General features: G+C 48.4%; 1 protein-coding gene across 4 annotated transcripts in view; it reads right to left on the bottom strand.

Moving 5' to 3' along the window:
* Positions 1-24,689, bottom strand: part of CXXC1 (CXXC finger protein 1) — a 42,896-nt gene extending 18,207 nt beyond the window's left edge. The window contains exons 1-8 of one of the 4 annotated variants that reach the window (XM_077329376.1): positions 24,567-24,689; positions 22,397-22,512; positions 20,616-20,716; positions 19,495-19,637; positions 12,179-12,340; positions 11,963-11,989; positions 10,723-10,872; positions 3,055-3,162 (exon numbers count right to left, since the gene is read on the bottom strand). In XM_077329376.1, the coding sequence (XP_077185491.1) occupies positions 3,055-3,162; positions 10,723-10,872; positions 11,963-11,989; positions 12,179-12,340; positions 19,495-19,637; positions 20,616-20,716; positions 22,397-22,512; positions 24,567-24,569 (810 nt within the window). In that variant the 5' untranslated portion in view covers positions 24,570-24,689. The remainder of the gene's footprint in view (positions 1-3,054; positions 3,163-10,722; positions 10,873-11,962; positions 11,990-12,178; positions 12,341-19,494; positions 19,638-20,615; positions 20,717-22,396; positions 22,513-24,566) is intronic. The other 3 variants (XM_077329377.1, XM_077329378.1, XM_077329380.1) reach the window with 3 other exon arrangements.
* Positions 24,690-25,094: the final 405 nt, after the last annotated feature.

Here is a 25,094-nt window from a genome sequence, read left to right on the forward strand (position 1 = left end):
AACAAATGTTAAAAATATATTAAAAATTAATTAACTCCCACCCATTCAGGAAACCCTTCCAGGGCTGTCAAGAACCCCCAGGGTTGAGAGAGGCTGTCCTAGGCAATCAGCAAGGGAAGAACAGTCTCCTCCTCTTCCTCATTTGAAATTTTGCACTGTGCTTCTCCAAATGTATTCAAAGCTGCTTAAAATGACTCACATTAGACCAATTTATTTTTATTTTATTTATACTTTAGATTAGACCATCCTTTTGTAACCATTTGACCGTGGAGCTACCTCTAAAATATATGTTAGGCTTCAAGGTAGCAGGAAGTGAAGTCAGGGGTGGGTGGGTGTGGCCAAGGTAGACCTTTCACCCTCCTGCCAAGGTCCTGAGCGGCTCAGCGAGGCCGCCTTCCACCTTCCCAAAAAAGTACGCACGGCTAGGGTAGGCCGCTCCTTCCCCATCCACCCACCCACCCAGCTCCATCCACGACCAACGGAAAACTGAGAAGAGAGGAGCCAGCAAAGGCTTGAACAACCGGGACCCTTCCCCTTCCGTGTAGGCCCATAATTGGCCACTTTGGGAGGGGGTGGGTCAGTTTGCATGTCCAAACTACAAATCATAAATCACAGAGCAGCCAGAAACTGCAAGCACAAGGCAGAGGGCTCTCCCTGGTTGCCACGCTGCGGCACCATTGAGCAGTCCTCAAGATGGTACCGTGGAACAGCGGCTGGGAAAACCTGCTTTAGATTTTTACCCCGCCCATTCTACCTAAAGGCTGTCTCAGGGCGGCTTACAAAGAATTAAGAAACATGGCTAAAACGCAAGCACAATAAAGAGCAATCAAAGCACTAAAGCCCACGCCCACCCAGCCTACCCAGTGTGGCGACCATCTCAAAGAGGTGAAGCATCTAGAATAGCTAATTGAAAGGTCAGAGAGACAGGGCTCAACAGGACAGGATAGTCTTGTGGGCCCTGCAGAATGGCAAAGAAGATCACAGGGCCCGATCTTCCATCAGAACGACATTCCAGAGGAATGGTACCCCTCAATAGTCTAGGCTTAAGCCAAAGCCATGACACTGCAAAGTCTCCCAAGCCAGGCCAGGCCCCAACTTAGAAATATTGCTCTCTGCCTTAGGTTCCGAAGTATAGCCTCTGCCTAATCCAGGTGCGTCCTGGCTCAAACCTTGCTCTCCATCTACCCCCTTCCCACCCCATTGTATTGCTGATTGCGTGGATTGGCTCCATCCTGTTTGCCCAGAGGCTCCTAGGCAAAACCTCTTTGTCTTGCAACATATTCACAGGAGGGGAAATCTGTTCCCCAAATCCTAGCTGCAAGACCCATTGAGACATGATGGCTCTCTTCCTCAGACACATTAACAACTTTGTTTAAGCCCATCTCCGGCCATCTCTGGACCAGGCCAGGGCACTGTCCAACGTCCTGACCCATGGAAAATCCCATCATGTCCTCACCTGAGTCTTGTCACGTAGCCCCCTCCCCAAAACCGTGGCTTCAGACAGCCACCCCAAGTGCTTTCCAACTCAGGGTCCAAAGGAACCTGACTCTCCATTCTTCGGACAGGTAATTATACCAAGCCTTCTCTTCCACCCTTCCTTCTCTTCTCTATATGACTTTTTGTGTCGTGTTTTTGCCATATCCCTGTGCTTTTATTATTCTCTTTGCAATAAATCCTATATTTATTGTTTTGCCATTTACCTATGTGTCTGCCTTGAGTTCCTACAGGTGTAATCTACCTTGTCTACACAGGCAACGATCCTATAACGCTAGTTACCCCCCTCTTGCATAATCTGGCTAATCACCCCACAGCTCAAATACACGTGTTCTAGGACATGTGTACACGCCATTCAGGTAACAGATTGGTCCAGGACTGAAAACGTCGGAGTCCTTGTTGATGACCATAAGGCCTGCTTTGGGATAAGAGCAGACCCCTAGAAGCATGACACTCTCCTCGGAGTATATGGGAGGATGCAGTTTCGCAGGTATGATGGCCTCAGACCATGAAGGACACACCCGATCCAAATAAAAAACTGTATCAAAACCCTATCAAAGGAACAGCCGTCAGAAGGGAGACGCTCTTGTCAGACAGAACAAAGATACTGGAGCTTTCTTTTTTAAGCCAAAAGTATTCCAAAAGACAACAGGCTCATCGGAACAGACAAAGAGAAGGAGCAAGCTTCCTCCCCAAGGCTGTGCCCAAGAGGCCATCCCATTGAAGGAGACAGTTCTCCCCAGAAGCCAACTGTTTCTTACAAACGGATGGAGGCATGTGGGTCCCAGAGGGTGAACGGGCATACGTGGGGAGGAGTAATCCTTCAAGGACATGGCTCACAGACTGCGAAGGGCGAGAACCTTTGTTTTGACACTGGCGTGACATGCGTGAGACGTGACTCCTGCCGTGTTTTCCACCAAACAATGTTTCTGATCTTCCTTCAAGGGCAGCCCTAGGTTGAATACTTAGCTTTAATTCAACACACAGCTCGACAGGGGTGAGGCTGGCAGAGTCCAAGAAACTGAGGCACAACCTGAAGAAGAAGAGGGGAGGGCTCTCGTACCTCTTACAGCAGGTATGCCCAACATGGTGCCCATGGGTACCTCCCAGCACTTTTTTGTGTACTCGTCAAGTGATTTCAGAAAGTGGACTGGGCCAGATTGGACCACTGGAGATTTTATTAGCTGTTCAGGTTTTTTTTTTTTTAATATGGCTTTGGCAGAAGTTGCCACAGCACAACAATCTTCACTGTGTAACTGAAGGGAAGCTGATGCGGCCATTTTGAGGCTAGCTGCACCTCTTGCGGCAGCCATTTTGTGACTGCGCCCACCACACTGTTTCAGAATTCCAAAGGTGCTAGGAGACTCAAGAAAGCTGGGTACCTGTATCTTAAAGACTACGCTGGCTTTACTGTATAAACTACATGCCACAAAGATGTAGGGGATGGGAGGGATGAAGCCTTAGGATAGATTTTGGCCATTCAAAGCCAGCCTGCCTAGACAGTTATTCTGCCACCTCCTGCCCCCCAAATCTAGCCATCCTGCTGGCCTGAGTTCATACCTTCTTCTCAGATTTCTTCTCCCGTCGCTTGACATGCTTGACCTTCACGGCACGCTTCCGCAGGACGGGATCGAGGAACGGAGCGTCGTCCGTGTCGCTGAGCCATGGCTGAGAGAAGAACCAGAGTAGTGAAAAGGGACTCGCGGCTTTGTGCTCATTAACCCTGCCTATACCAAAGGGATCTTGAGATCGTCTGTCAATATAGCTTGACCTGAGAATGCTAAAAGAAGAAGAAAGAAAGAAATTGACCTCACCTACTTAGGGGAATTACCATTGTGAGAACCAAGCACCCCCAGGGCCAGGCTGGAGGTGGAAAGAAACCATCAACTTAGAATCATAGAACCATAGAGTTGGAAGGGGCCATACAGGCCATCTAGTCCCGCCCCCTGCTCAACGCAGGATCAGCCCTAAGCATCCTAAACTTGCGGCAACCCTGTTGGGTTTTCAGGAGATGACGAGGGCAGGCTACCTACCATTGACTTTCTCTCTTGACAAATAGGGAAGTACAGTGCAGTACAATATAAACCAAAAAAGGATCCTGTATTGTTGGTTTATAACAGTGGTCTCCAACCTTTTTATCACCGGGGACCGGTCAACGCTTGACAATTTTACTGAGGCCCGGGGGGGAGGGGTAGTCTTTTTGCCAAGGGATGCTGCTGCCGCCACCTGAGCCCCTGCTCCACTTGCTTTCTCACCGGCGCACCTGACTTCTTGCCACCCACTAGGAGGCGCTGCCAGCAGCAGCTGTGCAGTGCTCTGCCGAGGGGAAGCCCCAGCCATGGCAGCTGCTGGAGAGCACCAAAGGTGAGCCGGCAGCAGAGTGGCAGGGCAGCCCCCGAGGCAGCAGCCGGGGAGGAAGACGAGGAGGAGCCACGTTCCAGTACCGACTGATCAGTGGACCGGTACCGGTCCCGGGACCGGGGGTTGGGGATCACTGGTTTATAACATCAGTGTAATAAATTACAGTAACGAAAGGTCCGTTGCCAGAATCTTTTATTCTTCAACCCGTCTGTCCGCAGGGATGTAATATTCTTTCGACATAAACTGCAAAAATAGCCACCGGCTTCTGGCTAATTTTCAGTCAATATAGATCTCCTTCAGACACTAATTCCTCTAAATTATAACAAGCATTAGTTATTATAGAGCAGCCTTTCTCAACTTTTTTTGAGAAAACCCTGAAAGATCCTTCAGGCTTCAAGAATCCCCAAGAATTGATGCGATCGTGCAGAATATGGTTGGGAAGCAGAGCTGTGGACACGCCCACCTGAGACTCCTCCCCTTTCCACCCCCTCCAGGCCCATAATTAGATATTTGGGGAGGCGGTGGGTGGGCTGACATGACCCTATATGGTCATATCGCCCGATAAACATTGAACAAAATTTTAAACTATATTAAAAATTAATTTAACTCCCACCCATTCAGAAAACCCTTCTGGGACTGTCATGAACCCCAGGGTTGAGAAAGCCTGTCCTAGACAATCGGCAAGGGAAGAACATTCTCCTTTTCATCTGAAATGTTGCAATGCGCTTCTCCAAATTTATTCAGAGCCGCTTAAATTAACTCATGTTAAAACCATTTATTTTAATTTTATTTATGCTTTATTTTATTGCTACTTTTTACTGTTGAGAAAACCCTGAAAGATTCTACAGGTTTCGAGAAGTGGAGCAATCGTGCAGAATATGGTTGGGAAGCAGAGCTGTGGACACGCCCACCCGGGGCTCCTCCCCTGCCCACTCCCTCCAGGTCCATCATTGGTTATTGGGGAGGAGAATCAACATGACCATATATGGTCATATCATGCAAGAAATGTCTAACTCATTTGAAAAAGGAAAAAACGTAATTCCACCCATTCGGGAAACCGAGGGCAGCCAAGAAAGTCCAGGGTTTCACGAAAACCTGGGTGAGAAAGCCTGCTGTAGAGAGTTATTCAAAACATGAAAACAAAGTGCATATTCATCTTTTAAAGTCAACACTTACATATGGTTGGAATACAGAGCTCACAGACTGATAGGGGATATGGTAGAGGCCAGGAAATACTATCAAGAAGATGCTGGTCTCCCTGCCTGAGAATCTATCCCAGGGGTAGTCAAACTGCGGCCCTCCAGATGTCCATGGACTACAATTCCCAGGAGCCCCCTGCCAGCATTCGCTGGCGGGGGGCTCCTGGGAATTGTAGTCCATGGACATCTGGAGGGCCGCAGTTTGACTACCCCTGATCTATCCAATCAACTGATCTGGCCAACCACCATCTAACTCCCCGCGGGAATATTTAAACTATAAAGAGGAGGTGGTTTTTAATCATTATAAAACATTATTTAAATGTATAATCCTGAATGTTATTATATATGCATTCTGTATTCATTTGTCGTATATGTATTTTGTGTGCATCGTTTTTAAGTCTGGTGCTACCTACCCTGAACTGACCAGGGAAGGGAGGGATATAAAAAGAGAATTATTATTGTTCTCTCTTCTTCTCTCTTGCCCCTGAGGGATGGACCAGAACCAATGGGATGAAGTTAATTCAAAAGAAATTCCGTCTCAACATCCGGAAGAAGTTCCTGACAGTTAGAGCAGTTTCTCAGTGGAACAGGCTTCCTCGAGAGGTGGTGAGCTCTCCGTCTTTGGAAATTTTTAAACAGAGGCTGGAGAGCCATCTGATGGAGAGGCTGATTCTGTGAAGGCTCAAGGGGGTGGCAGGTGACAGTGGATGAGCGAGAGAGTTGTGAGTGTCCTGCATAGTGCAGGAGGTTGGACTAGATGACCCAGGAGGTCCCTTCCAAATCTATTATTCTATGATCCTATGATTAGTATTAGTATTCCAACAATAAGAATGTGTTGACTTTAAAAGCTTAATAGGCAGGCATTTGTTTTCATGTTGTTTCGAATAATCCTCTCTAGTAATTAACAGTTCATTATAATTTAGAGAAATGAACGTCTGAGGATCTGTATTGATTGAAAATTAGCCAGAAACCAGTGGCTATTTTGTAATTTACGTCGAAAGAATATTGCATTACTGTGCAGAGATGGATTGAAGAATAAAAGATTCTGGCAACGGACTTTTTCTTACCAGAATGTATTACACCAGTGGTTCTCAACCTGGGGGTCGCGACCCCTCGAGGGGTTGTTCGGTCCTTTCCTGGGGGTCGCAGCGGCAGTGGAGGCCGCAGCAATGGCCTCGGAGTTCACCAAGTTGGCGCGGAGGAGGCCAGCACCACGGCGAGCAGGGGTAGGGGTCCCGGGACGAGGGTGGTTGAGAACCGCTGTATTACACTGATGTTATAAGTACAGGAGCCTTTTGGATTTATGATGTCTTTCTCTGCACAACAACCCTGGTCTTCTCTGGTGGTCTCCCATCTGCGTTAACCAATGACCCAGATTAGCTTCCAAGATCTGATAAGAATGGCCAAGGACATCCAAGTCAGGGGAAGGACAGCTACACCTTTCTAATCCCACTGCCTTCAACAGAGTGGGGTCTAATTCCATTTAGGATGTTAATTATTTATACTTAAGACTTGTATACCGCCGCTCCCAGCAAGCTGTCTCGCGGCGTTTCACAGGGAGAATAAAACAATGTACAAGTCACATCGTAAAACATATCTTTAAACGATCCCCCATACTCCTAAAAACAATCCCCAGCATCATATAAGGTGGTGGTGTACACTGTTTGATATTGAAGCCTTCTCACATGTTGGACCTTTGGGGCTGGTATTGATGGTAATGTTGATTGGCAGTTTCTAATAAGGTGACATAGGGTTCCTGATGCCATCTAATACTGCGCACTGGGACCGGGGGGAAGAGAGGGTCCGAATTTGTTTGTTTGGATTTTTATACCATCCTTCCATACGGCTTTGGGCGGATTACATGGAAGAAGAAGCAGAAGAAGCAGAAGCTGAAGAAGCAGAAGAAGCAGAAGCAGAAGAAGCAGAAGCAGAAGAAGCAGAAGCAGAAGCAGCAGAAGAAGAAGAAGAGTTGGTTCTTATATGCCGCTTTTCTCTACCCGAAGGAGGCTCAAATCGGCATACAGTCGCCTTCCCTTTCCTCTCCCCACAACAGACTGTGAGGTGGGTGAGGCTGAGAGAGCCCTGATATCACTGCCCGGTCAGAACAGTTTTATTAGTGCCGTGGCGAGCCCAAGGTCACCCAGCTGGCTGCATGTGGGGGAGTGCAGAATCTAACCCAGCATGCCAGATTAGAAGTCCGCACTTCTAACCACTACACCAAGCTGGAACATCACAGGGTAATTACAGGGAACATTATAACAAATATAACACTCATAACATGTCAAACACAACAATATTTTAATAGGAACAGTAACACTGACAAGATCTTGGGTAGGTCGGATTGTTCGGTCATGGAAGGGGAGTCTGGAGGGCCAGCGGATGTTGTTGGGTCAGTCAGACTCAAGCCAATGCCTGGTGGAGGAGCTCCCTTTTGCAGGCCCTGCGGAATTGTGGGAATTAAGGCAAGGCCCTGATCTCCTCAGGGGGCTCGTTCCACCAGGTGGAGGCCAGGACCGAGAAGGCTCTGGCCCTTGTTGAGGAACGACGTGCTTCTTCAGGGCCAGGGATCCGCAGCCAGTTGGAGGAGGCGGGGCGTAAGGCTCTTTTGGGGGTGTAGGCAGGGAGGCGGTCCTTCAGGTACACTGGGCCCAGACCGCATACGGCCCTGAAGGTTATTACCAGAACCTTAAACTTATATGCCAAGCTGATAGTGGAGAAGGAGGGAAGGTGATATGGTGTAGCCCAATCTTGTCAGATCTCAGAAGCTAAGCAGGGTCAGATCTTTGGATGGGAGACCACCACGGAAGACCACAGAGGAAGGCAACAGCAGACCAACTTTTCCCAGCATGGCGTGGTGTTTAAGAGCAGCGGTTTCTAATCTGGCCAGCTGGGTTTGATTCCCTGCTCCTCCACAAACAGCCAGTTAGGTGACCTTGGGCTCGTCCTGCCAGAGCCGTCCTGCCAGAAGCTCTCTCAGCCTCCCCTCCCTCCCAGGGTGTCTGTTGTGAGGAGAGGAAAGGGAAAGTGAATGTAAGCCACTTTGAGATTCCTCCGGGCAGTGAAAAGCGAGGTATAAAACCCAACTTCCTTCTTCTTGTCCTGAGAAGGCCTTGCTGAGGACCCTGTAAGTCAGCTGAGACTTCACGGTATGTGATATCTGGGCATTCTCTACAATATAAAGTCTCTCTTCAGAGTCTGGATTAGAGGATCCGCTTCGTGCTGTGGCCACCTCTATGGTCAGCCACTGAAGGAACACAGGAAAGGACCTAATTTTGCTTACAGTGACATCCCAAGACAAGAATTTTGTGTATTCTAAACTTCTACAGCCTGGTCAGTGACTAGCTATGTCCAAAAAGTTCTTATATGCTGCTTTTCTCTACTCGAAGGAGTCTCAAAGCAGCTTCCAGTCACCTTCCCTTTCCTCTCCCCACAACAGACACCCTGTGAGGGAGGGGAGGCAGAGAGAGCCCTGAGATTACTGAAGAAGAAGAACAGTTGGCTCTTATATGCCGCTTTTCTCTACCTGAAGGAGGCTCAAAGCGGCTGACATTTGCCTTCCCTTTCCTCTCCCCTCAACATACACCCTGTGAGGTGGGCGAGGCTGAGAGAACACTATTACTGAAGAAGAAGAAGAAAGTTCTTATATGCCGCTTTTCTCTACCGGAAAGAGTCTCAAAGTGGCTTACAGTCGCCTTCCCTTTCCTCTCCCCACAACAGACACCCTGTGAGGTGGGTGAGGCTGAGAGAGCCCTGATATTCCTGCTCGGTCAGAACAGCTTTCTCAGTGCTGTGGCGGGCCCAAGATCACCCAGCTGGCTGCATGCTATATTTTATATCCCACTTTTCACTACCCAAAGGAGTCCCAAAGCGACTGACAAACACCTTTCCCTTCAACAGATACCCTGCGACCTTTCCCTTCCTCTCCCCACAACAGACACCCTGTGAGGTAGGTGGGGCTGAGAGAGTTCTAAGAAAATTCCTCTGCAGAGAACAGAGCTCTCCCAGGACTGTGACTGGCCCGAGGTCACCCATCTGACTGCATGTGGAGGAGCGGGGAATCAAATCTGATTCTCCAGGTTAGAGGCTGCCGCTCTTAACCGCTACGCCCAGCTGGCTCTCTGACACAGGAGTAAATCAATGCCCTGTGCCTCCACCCTTACAACAAGTGGCAAGCAAGTTCCTCCATCGCAAATCGACAACCTACTTTCCCTCCGGGTGCGAGAAGTTTGCAAAGGGGTGGCACATGTGCCAGCACCCCCTAGCTGCTGGCCCTTAGTCTCCCATAGTCTTTCATCTGATATTGTGCAAATTTTGGGAACCATTTTTTCCCCTCTTTCATGATGCTTTCAACTAATCCTTGAGATAAGCTACAGGTGGCCAAATTGCAGCTTTCCAGATGTCCGTGGACTACAATTCCCATGAGCCCCTGCCAGCTCGTGTTGGCAGTGCCTCATGGGAACTGTAGTCTTTGGGCATCTGAACAGTCACAGTTTGGCCACCCATGTGATATGCCTAAAAGGCACTTCTAGTAAAGGCTGTGGGGTTGGTTCAACATTGCCCTTTGGCGACCCCCGCAGAAGAGCTTTGCATAATGGCTCTCCGTACAGTCATGGCCCCATTTGGGTGCATCAAATGCCTTCCCACAGAAGCATTTTGGGGGATCTTCATCGGGGGGGGGGGGGCAGTAAACACTGAACCAGCCCAGGTAACCAGAAGTGAGGCTTTTCAATCCTGAAACTACTCAGTTAGCTGCCTCGCAACTGCTATACTCTCCCGCTTTGGTCCCCATTCAATTTAGCCGCCCTCCTCTTTGCCGAAAGACTATTATAAACCGTGTTATAGGAACTGCACGCAGGCCTCTGTACGCAAGCCTCTCCTGAGCAAGCAGATGAGCCGAAGCGTCACCACGGAACGCTCACGGTCAACCCCAGCGCCTCCAGGCAGAGCTGTCAGCAAAGGAACATGGACCAACAGTGCAACATAAAGTGAGAAAAGCCAAAGGCCAAGCTAGCGCAGAAGGGAAACCACTGTGTGGGGAGGTGGGCGTGCTGTCGACGAGTGGACAAAGGTTGGGGGAGGGGGGACACACCAAGCAAGCAGGGAGATTGAAGGCCTGGGATGCGAGCGGGCCCGAAAGAAGGAAGGACGACAGAGCAGTCAAATGAAAAGGAAGGCCTTGAGGGGTGGAAGAGACGGGGGCCTTTGGGCTAAGAGAGATCTAAATGAGGAGGCCGGGTGAGAAATAAGGGTGGAGGACAAGCTCGATAGGAGGCTCCGGGAACAGTAGAGCAGGGGTCGTCAACCTGTGGTCCTCCAGATGTTCATGGACTACAATTCCCATGAGCCCCCGGCAGGGGCTCATGGGAATTGTAGTCCATGGACACCTGGAGGACCACAGGTTGACGACCCCTGCAGTAGAGGGTGAATAAGTCGGAAGCGTTACAAGCTGGGGAGCTCTCTCACACCCAGCCAAACATATCGGCTACATTTCTCAAAGCGTGTTAAATTTGTATCGTTGCAGAGTACAAAACCGGGGATTATTCGGGTGTGGGGGGGTGGACAGAACCCAAACAGCGTGCCGTTTTAGGATCGAGTTTTGTACCCAAGCCCGGTCGACCTGACTAGGAATCCGGAGGAACAAGCTCTTTCCCCACCCCCCAGGGCTCACCAGGTTCTGATCATCGAAGGCCCCCGAACAAAGCTCTTGGTACAAATCGGGGTCTATGTGCAGGTCGTCATCCGACAGAGGATCGGGGGTGGCCGCCGACTCTAGCTGTTCCTTTAGCATCTGCAGGTCATCCTCCCGCCCCCGTAACATCTATTCAGCGTTTAGGAAAGAGGGGAGGGCAGGCAAAGAGAGAGAGAGAGAAAGGAGGGAGGGACGGGGAAAAGAAAAGAAAGAGGGAGAGAGAGAGAGAAAGGAAAGCATTAAAGAAGCCGTCCACCGGGCTTCGGGCACACCAGCCGTCGAAACACGCAGACACACCCTTCTACTTCCGGGGCCACAGCAGCGGCAATAGAGAAAAACAAGGCTCGCTGGATACCAAGCGGCAAAGCGCGAGAAGCAGAGAGGAATGCACACCCCCTCCCTGGGAATGGACAACACCTGGTTATCACCCCACACACACACACCGGGGGGAAAAAATTTAGAGCGGACGAGCAAAGCTTCAGTTCAAAGAAGTGGGGCCAAAGAACCCTGCGAGCTCTGAAAACTAGCCAACTTCCCAACTGGCTCTGGGGCAACCCTCCACGAGAACCCGTGAAACGTCAAGTAGGATGTATACAATGCAGCCGAAAGAAAGTGGCGGGAGAAACCGGACTTCGGACAACCAGGGAAGAGAAGGCATTTTTTGACAGCCTAGCTCTACGTTAAATTGCTTGTGAGTACAGACGTACATGCAAAGCTGCCTTATGCCCAATTGGATCTTTGGTTCATCGTCAGGACTGCTCATACATTTGGGCAGTGGCTCTCTCCAAGGTCTCAGGCCGAGGTCTGCCACCTCCCCTGCTGCCTGGTCGGTTGAACTGGAGATGCCGGGGATTGAACCTGGGGCCTTCTGCATGCCAAGCAGAGACTTTATCACTCAGCCACAGAGGCCCTCCCAGAAAATTAGCACAGCGAAGACTCGTGCCCTTTTGACCTCTCTTGGTATAGTAGTTTGTGGCTTCTGTAAAAGGGCATTTTTTGGCACAGGGGGGCCATTTGAGAAGCCCGATCGGCAGTCCGAAGTTCTACAGTCCGCTCGACCACCTCATTCAGCTGCATGTGCCAATCCAGCCTTATCCTCCTCGCCTCTCTAGGGTAAAAAAAAAAAACCCAGGAGTCCCAACTTAACACTCATCTACTGTCAAGCCTGAGCCTTCGTTAAAAACAAAAAGAAAAACCTGAAGGGAAAAAGGAAACTTACCGAAGCTGGAAAATATTTATAGGACTCCTAGGAAGAAAAAGAACGGGAAAAACAAAATCACGTGTGAGCTACACACACATCAACGGCTTCAATTCAGACGGCGGCTGCCCACAGGGGGGGGTAGAGCAGCCCGGGGGGTGCCCCACAGAGAAAACGTGCACAAAAAAAAAGAGAGAGAAAAATCAGCCGGCAGCTGGCGCCCGAGAGGATACTCACCCGTGCCCGAACCTGACACTGCCGGAGGCGGCACTTCTGGCGGATTTTGTTCGGCCCCCCGAATTTTTTCATGTCGCGGCAGAAGTCGCACTGCCCACAATCCTCTGTGCGCCGACATGCTTCGCATTCGCCGCACATCCGTGCCGAACGTTTTATCTGTTGCTGCAGGAGGTAAAAGGGGGAGGGGGTGGAATGAGAATCAGAGATGTCCTGATGCCCCGATAAAGCTTTTACCCGTTTCCTTCCATTCCCTTAATAACATTCTCCATCTTTGGAGATATTGAAACAGAGGCTGGAGAGCCATCTGACGGAGAGGCTGATTCCGTGAAGGCTCAAGGGGGTGGGCAGGTAACAGTGGGTGAGTGATAGGGTTGTGAGTGTCCTGCACGGTGCAGGGGGTTGGACTAGATGACCCAGGAGGTCCTTTCCAACTCTATGCTTCTATGATTCTAAATTCCGTCTAAACATCCATAAGAAGTTCCTGACAGTTAGAGCGGTTTCTCAGTGGAACAGGCTTCCTCGGGAGGTGGTGGGTTCTCCATCTTTGGAGATTTTTAGACAGAGGCTGGATGGCCATCTGACGGAGAGGCTGATTCTGTGAAGGCTTAAGCAGGTGGCAGGTGACAGGGGATGAGCGATAGGGTTGGGAGTGTCCTGCATGGTGCAGGGGGTTGGACTAGATGACCCAGGAGGTCCCTTCCAATTCTATGATTCTATGATTCTAACACAAAGATCAATAAAGCAAGGGCTCAATGTTGGGAGGGACATTTGGTCAATGGACCAGTCAGTTTTCAGTCAAATATTTTGAAAAGGCTGATTTTAACATTAGCACTCCTAGTTCATGCTACATTCAAGGATCATGCACTGATACGAACCCTGTTCACATGTTACAGTTAGTGGACATACATCCGGCCTGTACGTGGACACACCTGGCTGAAAGAAACATCCCTTTTATGGATTTATTTATTGTATTTCTTTTGAGGATGAGATTGAGGACCAACACCGGGCTGTGTGTAGGATTTGTAATGCACATTCAGCTGTCAACACATTAACTGTAACGTGAGAAATCTTTCGTATATACCCAAAGTCAAATGTTAACTGTACACAGATTGTACGTTCAATCACTTGCAAGGCCAGCCTGGTGTAGTGGTTAGGAGTGCAGGCTTCTAATATGGCAAGTCAGGTTTGATTCCCCGCTCCCCCACATGCAGCCAGCTGAGTGACCTTGGGCTCGTCACAGCACTGATAAAGCTGTTCTGACCGAGCAGTAAGATCAGGGCTCTCTCAGCCTCACCTCCCTCACAGGGTGGGGAGAAGAAAGGGAAGGCGATTGTAAGCCACTTTGAGACTTTTCTTCTCAACAGATCTAGAATAGACTACTGCCATGCACTCTACGTGGGGCTGCCCTTGAGAGGTTTCCATTGATAACTGGAAGGATGATAACTGGAAGGGGTTCACAGGGGCCAGATCAGTCCAGCCTTGGCTTACCTATTATTATTATTATTATTATTATTATTATTATTATTATTATTATTATTATTATTATTATTTAATTTTTAGACCGCCCTTCTCCAAATAGGTCTCAGGGCGGTTTACAACAGAAATAGTTAAAACACAATAAAATCCCCATAAAAACCCCAATTAACATCAACAACAAGTCACATATATAGTGGCGGTGGTCACAATTCTGATCTTCGTTACCTGAGTTCCCCCCAAGTTCAGCCTGGTGGAGAGAATAATATTCAGAAGAGGGTGGCACCAATACAATAGATCTAACCATGATCTCGATGTTAGAGATCTCAATATTGGAGGGGATCCTCTGATGGATTAGTGGGAGAGCTGCCCTGGCCTCAACCATATGCCTGGCGGAAGAGCTCCGTCTTGCAGGCCCTGCGGAAAAGCTGGTAGATCCCGCAGGGCCCTTAGCTCTTCTGGGAGCTCATTCCACCAGGTTGGGGCCAGGACTGAAAAGGCCCTGGCCCGGGTCGAGGCCAGGTGAACATCCCGTGGGCCCGGGACAACCAGTAAATTCATACCCGCAGAACGGAGTGCCCTGCGGGGGGCATAAGCAACCAAGCGGTCCCGCGGGTAGACCTACACTGGCTCCTTATTCTATTCCGGGTTCAGTTAAAGGTGTTGAACTTCAAAGGCCAACATGGTTTGGGACCAGCTTATCTGAGGGATCACTTCCTCTCTAAGGACCCACCCATCCACTGCAGTCATCTTCAGAGACCCTGTTTGGGGCCATCTCCATCTTTCTGAGATGAGGCAGGCAGCAACCCTTTAGAAGTGGTTTCCCCTTTAGAAGCCTTCTAATTTTAAGATGTCCTCAAGCTGAATGTAGGAAATGAGAGCGAAAGAGGGAAACCCGGAGAAATGGCTGAGCCCAGGCACACCCAGGGCATCGCCACTGGCCAGAGAGTTGCCAGCGAACTTGTTAAGTACAGGGTAACATCTGTTAGGACCCTTTATGCACCAAGAACATAGAATTGGAAGTACCCATAGAGGCCATCTAGTGCCACCCTCTGCTCAATGCAGGACCAGCTTGAAGCATCCAGAAGTATCTGTCCAGCCACCGCTTAGACTCATGGAACCATAGAGTTGGAAGGGGCCAGACAGGCCATCTAGTCCCACCCCCTGCTCTATGCAGGATCAGCCTCAAGCACCCAGGAGAAGTCTCTGTCCAGCTACTGCTTAGAATCATAGAGTTGGAAGGGCCCATAGAGGCCATCCAGTCCCACCCCCTGCTCAATGCAGGATCAGCCTCAAGCACCCAGGAGAAGCCTCTATCCAGCCACCGCTTAGAATCATAGAATCATAGAGTTGGAAGGGGCCAGACAGGCCATCTAGTTCTACCCCCTGCTCAATGCAGGATCAGCCTAAAGCATCCATGAGGGAAAAAAGATAGGGAGGAAAAGAATCTTCACCACCATTCCATAGATTTGTTCAACAAGCTGTTGGAAAATGGGACAATGGCAAAACTTAATGTTTTGGATGCATAAAAAATAAACATCAGAATTCAGAAAAATGTGGAATCAATATTAGATAGTATTGAGTGATATTAGATAGTATTGAGTGATTAAAACAATAAATTGATTTCCAGACCACAAATGTAAACCTTGAAGGAAATTTACAACCATAGAATCATAGAGTTGGAAGGGACGTCCTAGGTCATCTAGTCCAACCCCCTGCACTATGCAGGACGCTAACAACCCTATCCCTCATCCATTGTGACCTGCCACCCCCTTGAACCTTCACAGAATCAGCCTCTCCGTCAGATGGCTTTCCAGCCTCTGCTTAAAAGTCTCCAAAGATGGAGAATCCACCACCTCCCGAAGAAGTCTGTTCCATTACGAAACTGCTTTCTTAAGAACTTCTGGATGTCTAGACAGAATTTCTTTTGAATTAATTTCATCCCATGGATTTCTATCCGCTCTCCGATGTAAGAGAGAACAATTCTGCTCCATCCTCTATATGGAAGCCTTTTGTAAATTCTGTAAACTCTGAAGAAAATACAGTACGTGCTCCATGATATTTGCTGTTATTTGTTCTGAAGTCATGTCCAACCCATTGTGACCCCATGGACAATGATCCAGGCCTTCCTGTCCTCTACCATTCCCTGGAGTCCATTTAAGTTTGCACCGACTGCTTCAGTGACTCCATCCAGCCGCCTCATTCTCTGTCGTCCCATTCTTCTTTTACCCTCAATCGCTCCCAGCATTAGGCTCTTCTGCAAGGAGTCCTTCCTTCTCATGAGGTGGCCAAAGTATTTGAGTTTCGTCTTCAGGATCTGGCCTTCTAAGGAGCAGTCAGGGCTGATCTCCTCTAGGACTGACCGGTTTGTTCGCCTTGCAGTCCAAGGGACTCGCAAGAGTCTTCTCCAGTTATTCATGGATCTGACATTCCAGGTTCCTGTGGAATAAAAATCTTTACAGCATCGGACTGTCTTTTCGCCACCAGTTACTTCCACAACTGAGCGTCCTTTCGGCTTTGGCCCAGTCGCTTCATTCATTCTGGCGCTACTCGTACTAGCCGTCTGCTCATCCCCAGTAGCATATTGGACACCTTCCGACCTGAGGGGCTCATCTTCCGGCGTCATATCGTTTTGCCTTTTGGAACTGTCCATTGGGTTTTCATGGCAAAGATACTGGAGTGGTTTGCCATTTCCTAATCCTGCGTTGAGCAGGGGGTTGGACTAGATGGCCTGTATGGCCCCTTCCAACTCTATGATTCTATGATTCCTTGGGGACCACTTGTATACCATACGATATGCCATAACTCCCACTTTAAGAACAGATACGGCCATTGAGAACGACTACTGGAAAGCTTGTGGATCGATGAGGAGTGACAAAGAGCCTTCCGGAACAGCTCGGCTTCACAAGCTTACAGAAAAAGGGGGCAAAGTCCTTTCCACCACTCTTGTTAATATATACTGATTTCTTGCGGTTGCATTTCACCCTTCCCTGATGGTTCAGGGAGGATCGCATCCATTCAACACGGAATTAAACACAAAATAAATTTAAACATCACATAAATGAAGCGTTTAAGATATTTGAAATTAGGAGTTAAAATCAGTTTTAAAAACACGGCCTCTATCCAGATTAAAACACGCCGGGGGGTAGGCTAATAATTTCGTACAGGATTTAGTTCATTTTTTTATGCAGGGAGGCCAACATTTCTAGATGTCATTTGTGGCCTCAACCACAGGCCCGGCGGAACAGCTCTTCCCTGGAGGCCCTGCTTTAAGGCCCGCAGGGCCCTGATCTCATTTGGCAGATGTGTTCCGGAAGGCAACCTGTTCCAAAGAAGCAGAGCCGCTGCACTGAAAGCCTTGGCAGCTGTCACCGGACCTCCTTCAATGAAGGAAAAGCAAGCATTTACTTCCACGAGAAAGAGCGGAACAGTTGCATGGGAGAGGTGGGCTTCAGATAAGGAGGTTCCTTCCATGAAGACTTTTAAACATCCATATCAGCAACTCCGAACTGGGCTCAGACATTAACTGGTAGCTGACGCCATTGATCTAACAGACAGCGGAGGTGATTCAGTCTATTCACAAAAGAGGCTGAACCTGCCTAGGCATCGTCAATCATATTGTTGGTTGAATGCTGTTCGAGTTGGTACGTGATTGTTATCTGTTCTATTGATATTGTTCTATGTAAATGTTCTACAATGTTTTATGGAAACCGCTCAGAGCCGTAGGGAAGGGCGGTATAAAAAGCTAAACAAATAAAAAATAAATAAGTGCTGCATATTCTGCCAGCTGCCCCAGCTGAATTGCCAAACCCAACTTTCCCATCTTTTTTACCACTGAGAAAGACCTGAAACATTCTTCAGGCTTCAAGAAGCCCCAGAAGTGGTGCGATCATACAGAATATGGTTGGGAAGCATCACTGTGGACACTCCCACACAGGGCCCCTCCCCTTCCTGTCCCTCCGGGCCCTTCATTGGACATTTGGCGGGCGGGTCAAAATGACCCTATATGGTGATTGTTGTTGTTATTAGGTGCGAAGTCGTGTCCAACCCATCGCGACCCCCTGGACAATGATCCTCCAGGCCTTCCTGTCCTCTACCATTCCCCGGAGTCCATTTAAGCTCCCACCGACTGCTTCAGTGACTCCAGCCAGCCACCTCATTCTCTGTCGTCCCCTTCTTCTTTTGCCCTCAATCGCTCCCAGCATTAGGCTCTTCTCCAGGGAGTCCTTCCTTCTCATGAGGTGGCCAAAGTATTTGAGTTTCATCTTCAGGATCTGGCCTTTTAAGGAGCAGTCAGGGCTGATCTCCTCTCGGACTGACCGGTTTGTTCACCTTGCAGTCCAAGGGACTCACAAGAGTCTTCTCCAGCACCAGAGTTCAAACGTCTCAATTCTTTGACGCTCTGCATTCCTTATGATCCAACTTTCACAGCCATACATTGCAACTGGGAATACCATAGCCTTGACTAGACGCTCTTTTGTTGGCAGGGTGATGTCTCTGCTTTTTAGGATGCTGTCTAGATTTGCCATAGCTTTCCTCCCCAGGAGCAAGCATCTTTTAATTTCTTTGATTTTCAAGCCAACATTTGCACTCTCCTCCTTCACTCGCATCAACAGGCTCTTTAGTTCCTCTTCGCTTTCTGCCATTAGAGTGGTATCATCTGCATATCTGAGGTTGTTGATATTTCTCCCTGCAATCTTGATCCCAATTTGTGACTCCTTTAACCTCGCCTTTCTCATGATGTGCTCCGCATACAAGTTAAATAGGCATGGCGACAGTATACAGCCTTGCCAAACTCCTTTCTCAATTTTGAACCAATCAGTGATTCCATGCTCCGTTCTCATGGTTGCTTCTTGACCTGCATATAAATTTCTCAAGAGACAAATAAGATGCAAATAAGATGGGTATTCCCATCTCTTTAAGAACTTGCCACAATTTGCTGTGCTCCACGCATTCAAAGGCTTTAGCATAGTCAATGAAGCAGAAGTAGATGTTCTTCTGCAACTCCCTAGCTTTCTCCATGATCCAGCGTATGTTGGCAATTTGATCTCTAGTTCCTCTGCCTCTTCGAAATCCTGCCTGTACTTCTGGAAGTTCTCGGTCCACATATTGCTGGAGCCTAGCTTGTAGGATTTTGAGCATAACTTTGCTAGCATGAGAAATGAGTGCAATGGTGCGGTAGTTTGAACATTCTTTGGCATTGCCCTTCTTTGGGATTGGAATGTAAACTGACCTTTTCCAATCCTGTCCCCATTGTTGCGTTTTCCAAATTTGCTGGCATATTGAATGTAGCACTTTTACTGCATCGTCTTTTAAGATTTCCGGGGTTTCTCAGTTCAGTTCTGCCTCTCGTCCCACCCTGCCGATCTCGCTCTTTTCCGCTGCTCCAGACAGACGAACCTCTTGATCTACCCTACAAGGCTGTTGTGTGGATGGCGCTCCCCCCGGTCAAGCTGTTCGCCGTGCTGCGACCCCTGTGAAAGGGTCATTCGACCCCCAAAGGGGTCCGGATCCCCGGGTTGAAAACCACTAATCTATATCAAGAAATCCAACCTTGACTGTCGGCAATCAGCTGGTGCCCTCAGAGTTCCAGAAGCCCGCTTCAAAGCCGACAACTGAACTGGGGCTTAACTTTATTGAATTGGGGGGGTGAATTTTATTGAATTGCCATCTTTTACGTCTGGGGATTTTAAGGGTTGTTGTTTTATTCTTTCACTGTAAACGGTCGCAAGTCTTTGAGAGTGGCGGCATACAAGTTAAAATATAAATAAATAGATATAAATAACTAACTAACTCTGAAGGAAGGACACCAAAGCCAGCACCGGCACAAAAGCTCACCATACCTTTGAGCTGCGACTCTGCTCCATTGCTAGCTCCTGGGCCTTGGCACGCAACTCATCCTTTTCGGAGCGCTCTCGCTCACCCTCGCGATCTTTCTCTTTGGACTTTTTGTGCCGATACCGGATCTCAAGGCTTGGGTCTCTCTCTGCAGGACAGGAGGGAGAAATAAGTTTAGAAATGGCACGCTTCTCGGGGCATGATCTACAGAGGGGCCCAAATGCAGTTCTACTGCAAAAGCTAATTAAGGCAGGAGGTGGGAAGGATGGATACCTAGGATTTTGCACCAAGCTATGTACTGCAATGCAAATCAAAAGGGGAATGGATAAGAGCACAAGAGAAGCCAAGTTGGATCAGGCCAACAGGTCATCCATTCCAACACTCTGCAGTGTCATCCGTACAAATGTAGGGCAGGGATGGCTTTCCAATGCATGAACTATAGTTCCCATGAGCCCCTGGCAGCAGCATGTCCATGGTCATCTGAAGACTCAGTTTGGCCATCCCTGTTCTATGGCATGAGAAAGTATCTCCGACAGCCAGCTCTATAGCATGAGAAGGTCTGATAGGCAGTTAATATAATTTCTATCAGTAATCTATTTTTGCTATCCATTGGAAAAGTGAGTATGGCAAATGGCAAGCTACATTACAGTATTCTAAAGACAGAAGCATCCTTCAAATGGGAAGAAATATCAGAAAATGCCTTGCTAAAAGACCCTCTTTTCCTCGGTTTCGCCACTTCTAGGCTGTCATAATTTTCAGTGAACCACAAAACAAAAAAAAAAACAAAATGGGAACAAAATAACCCAACCTGTGTATCCAAGCTAGGAACCTTAGAGGTTGAGCAGCAGAATATACTAAATGTTAGAAGTATAAATAAATATCTATTATTATTCATGTGCATGTTTAAGATTTTAAAAATTTAAAATTCATATTAATCCGACACTATTACACAGTTCCAATACATATTGACCCGTGGATAAATTGACCTGGTACGAAGGATCAAAATATGTTTCAACCCTTCTTTGGGTCTTCCTCAATGGTCTGATAGTCTGTGAACAATATTGACCTTGGCCCACATTGACAAGGTCAGTGTCCTGCTTCAACCCCATCTCCATCCTCAGCTTACCTCGACACTGCATGCAGTACCACTCCCGAATGGCCTTGGCCATCTTCTCGGTAATGTTAATACAATGGCCATGGAACCATTCATTGCAATGATCACAGCCTCTGCAGGAGAAGGAAACAAGAGGATCCATCAGGGGCATAGTCTTCTACTGTATGTCTTCTGCTGTCATATACCAGGTCGCATTACAGTATGGTCCTACCGTAAACACCTTCTTGCAACACAACAGGCAACCATGACACAATACGACTATCACTTTCTGTCTCCTGTACCCATGCAGTTCCTGAATCTTAAGCCCACTACTGCTTATTGCGACCCATAACAAGAAGAATTCAGCTTGCTGAAACCAGTATTATTTGCCTTTATACCTTGCTTTCTCAACCAGGGTTTCATGCAACCCTGGGGTTTCTTGACGGCCCTGGAAGGGTTTCCCAAATGAGTGGGAGTTAATTAATCTTAACAAGTCTTTTTAAATTCTGTTAAATGTTAAACGTAGATGGGGAAGAAATGGAGACAGTGACAGATTTTATTTTCCTCGGCTCCAAGATCACTGCAGATGGGGACTGCAGCAAAGAAATTAAAAGACGCTTGCTCCTAGGGAGGAAAGCTATGGCAAATCTAGACAGCATCCTAAAAAGCAGAGACATCACCCTACCAACAAAAGTGCGTTTAGTCAAAGCTATGGTATTCCCAGTTGCAATGTATGGCTGCGAAAGTTGGACCATAAGGAAGGCCGAGCGTCAAAGAATTGAGGCTTTTGAACTCTGGTGCTGGAGAAGACTCTTGCGAGTCCCTTGGACTGCAAGGCGAACAAACTGGTCAGTCCTAGAGGAGATCAGCCCTGACTGCTCTTAAGAAGGCCAGATCCTGAAGATGAAACTCAAATACTTTGGCCACCTCATGAGAAGGAAGGACTCCCTGGAGAAGAGCCTAATGCTGGGAGTGATCGAGGGCAAAAGAAGAAGGGGACGACAGAGAATGAGGTGGATGGATGGAGTCACTGAAGCAGTAGGTGCAAACTTAAAAGGACTCCAGGGAATGGTAGAGGACAGGAAGGCCTGGAGGATCATTGTCCATGGGGTCGCGATGGGTCGGACACGACTTCGCACATAACAACAACAACAAACGTTTATCAGGTGATATGACCATACATGGTCTTGTCGACATACCCCCCCTCTCCTAAAATGGCCAATGATGGGCCTGGAGGGGGTGAGAAGGGGAGGGGCCTAAGGTGGGCGTGTCCACAACTCTGCTTCCCAACCATATTCTGCACGATTGCACCACTTCTGAGGTTTCTCAAAGCCTGAAGTATGTTTCAGAGGATTTATCAACAGTAAAAAAGTTGAGAATTGCTGCTTTATACTGAGGCAGATTTTGTTGCATAAAGCTGGTCTTGCCAATTCTGAGTGGCAGCATCTCTCTAGGCCAGGGGTAGTCAAACTGCGGCCCTCCAGATGTCCATGGACTACAATTCCCATGGGAATTATAGTCCATGGACATCTGGAGGGCCGCAGTTTGACTACCCCTGCTCTAGAGTTTTGGGTTTCCCACTACAAACTACCGGATCCTCTCAAACGGTGTTGCCAAGAATTGAACGTGGAACCTTCCACGTGCAAACCATGTATTGTAGTGCAAAGTCATGCCTTCTCCCGATATTCAGAACTACAGCAGCTAAACTGTGACGTTGACTCCATTCCTCCATCCTCCTGCCATGCACAAACAACTCCTGCACACTTCCAAGAAGTAATCCCACCCGCTTTTCAATTCTCCCCAGCCACACTCACATCATGAAACAGTTGATATCCGGTTTGCGACAGATGCAGTAGACGGGGGCGTTCTCCCCGTTCTCTGATTTGGACTCCTCGCCCAAAGCGGCCAGATCGGGATCTGAAAATTCCTCCTGGATTACAGGGGTTTAAATAATGGGGAAAGGGTTAGCCGCAGCAGAGAAGAGTGGGGAATTTATTTATTATTGGACTTCTACTCCTCCCTCTCTTTGGAAACTTGGCAGCAGACGGCTTTTATTGTATTGCTCAAATGCCTTCACAATGAAAAATAATAACAATGACAACTAAATATATAATGCCAGTAAAAAGATAATAACAGATAAATTCAGGTGCATAGCCATGATGGCCTGAAGCAGCAGAACAATGCTGTTCACTAATTTTCTGATAATTTACTCATTCATAGAATCATAGAGTTGGAAGAGGCCATACAGGCCATCTAGTCCAACCCCCTGCTCAATGCAGGATCTGCCCAAATCAGGATCAGTTCCTTACATCTGCTCTCTGATCATTCCTATTTCACTGATTCCTATTTCACTGTCTGATGATTCCTATTTTACTTATTCCTATTTCACTGTCTGATAATTCCTAATTCACAGATTCCTATTTCACTGTCTGATGATTCCTAATTCACCGATTCCTGTTTCGCGGTCCTTTAACTGTCTAATGATTCCTAATTCATGGATTCCTAATTCACGAATTCACGGTTCCTGATAGGCCCCTCCGAGTTTTTATCCCGGACAGGGCCTCGGCGAGGCTGCTCCAGCGGCCGGAAGAAGGCTCCAGAGAGCCGCCGGTGAAGGAGGGGGGGCCGTGCTGCCTTCTCCCGGTCCGTCCTAGCGCCCATTTTATCCATGGGTAAAATGGGCTTTCTTTCTAGTAGAATCATAGAATCATAGAGTTGGAAGGGGCCACACAGGCCATCTAGTCCAACCCCCTGCTCAACGCAGGATCAGCCCTAAGCATCCTAAAGCATCCAAGAAAAGTGTGTATCCAACCTTTGCTTGAAGACTGCCAGTGAGGGGGAGCTCACCACCTCTAGGCAGCCTATTTCAGGGATTCCTATTTCACTGTCTGATGATTCCTATTTCAGGGATTCCTATTCCACTGTCTGATGATTCCTATTTCAGGGATTCCTATTCCACTGTCTGATGATTCCTATTTCAGGGATTCCTATTCCACTGTCTGATGATTCCTATTTCAGGGATTCCTATTCCACTGTCTGATGATTCCTATTTCAGGGATTCCTATTCCACTGTCTGATTATTCCTATTTCAGGGATTCCTATTCCACTGTCTGATGATTCCTATTCCACTGTCTGATGATTCCTATTCCACTGTCTGATGATTCCTATTTCAGGGATTCCTATTCCACTGTCTGATGATTCCTATTCCACTGTCTGATGATTCCTATTCCACTGTCTGATGCTTCCTATTTCAGGGATTCCTATTCCACTGTCTGATGCTTCCTATTTCAGGGATTCCTATTCCACTGTCTGATGCTTCCTATTTCAGGGATTCCTATTCCACTGTCTGATGCTTCCTATTTCAGGGATTCCTATTCCACTGTCTGATGATTCCTATTTCAGGGATTCCTATTCCACTGTCTGATGATTCCTATTTCAGGGATTCCTATTCCACTGTCTGATGCTTCCTATTTCAGGGATTCCTATTCCACTGTCTGATGATTCCTATTCCAGGGATTCCTATTCCACTGTCTGATGATTCCTATTCCACTGTCTGATGATTCCTATTTCAGGGATTCCTATTCCACTGTCTGATGATTCCTATTTCGCATCGCACAAGGAATCTCACACCTCGGCCGAAACTTCGTTGGTCTTCAAGGTGCCGTTGGACTCAAAGAACCGATCAAACTGCACTAAAATCGGAAACTCGGTCTTCCCATAGGCCAAGGTGCAGGCAGAAATGGAAAAGCCCCAAAAGCCCGCCTCTTTGCAAAGTCAGGATCCCACCTGCCCCTGCCACCTGCCGCCCCATGACATTAGAGGAGGAGTTCCCATTAGAGGAGGAGTCGGGGGCAGACCCTGCACGGCCTGGCCCTAAACAGCCACCGGTCCTCCCAGCCCCAGGCGACCGGGAGCCTTCAATCCCGCCTCCCTGGACCCCCTCCCTGGCTCCGGGCCCGGACAGCCGCGGCTGCCCCTCCTCACCATGATCCTCCCGCTCTAGAGCCGCCTCTAGTTGCCTCGTTCGAAGACAACAAGGGACCTGGCAACAGGAAGTCGGGTCGCCACCGACCCCAAGCGGCTTCCGCTTCCGCTGTCACTCGGACAAAGGGAAAACCGCCAGCCATGGCTCAAAGGCGCCTTTGCCCTTTCCAAAGATGGCCGCCGCTCGCCTAGGGACGGGCGGGAGAGGAGCGCGACGTCGCTTCACCGGGCCGTTTCAAAGATGGCGCCGAGCGCAAACCCTTTGTGTCTCCGCGGCGGGCGACACAGGGCTTCACGGCGCCAGGAACAAAAATGTCCTCCGCCATTCTCGACGAGGCTGTGCCGTCGGAACCAAGCGCGGCGATCGCCAGTCTAACTTAATCGAGCCGATATTCTATCGATAAAGGGATTGGGTTTTGTAAAAAAAAAAAAATGCTGGATAAGAAATACAGCGTTTGTGTGCTTGTTTTGTTTTATATGCCGCCCTCCTTTCAAGCCGGCGCAGATCGGTGTACAATAATACAAATT

Source organism: Paroedura picta, chromosome 3, assembly GCF_049243985.1.
Source record: "Paroedura picta isolate Pp20150507F chromosome 3, Ppicta_v3.0, whole genome shotgun sequence".
Classification (NCBI taxonomy): Eukaryota; Metazoa; Chordata; class Lepidosauria; order Squamata; family Gekkonidae; genus Paroedura; species Paroedura picta.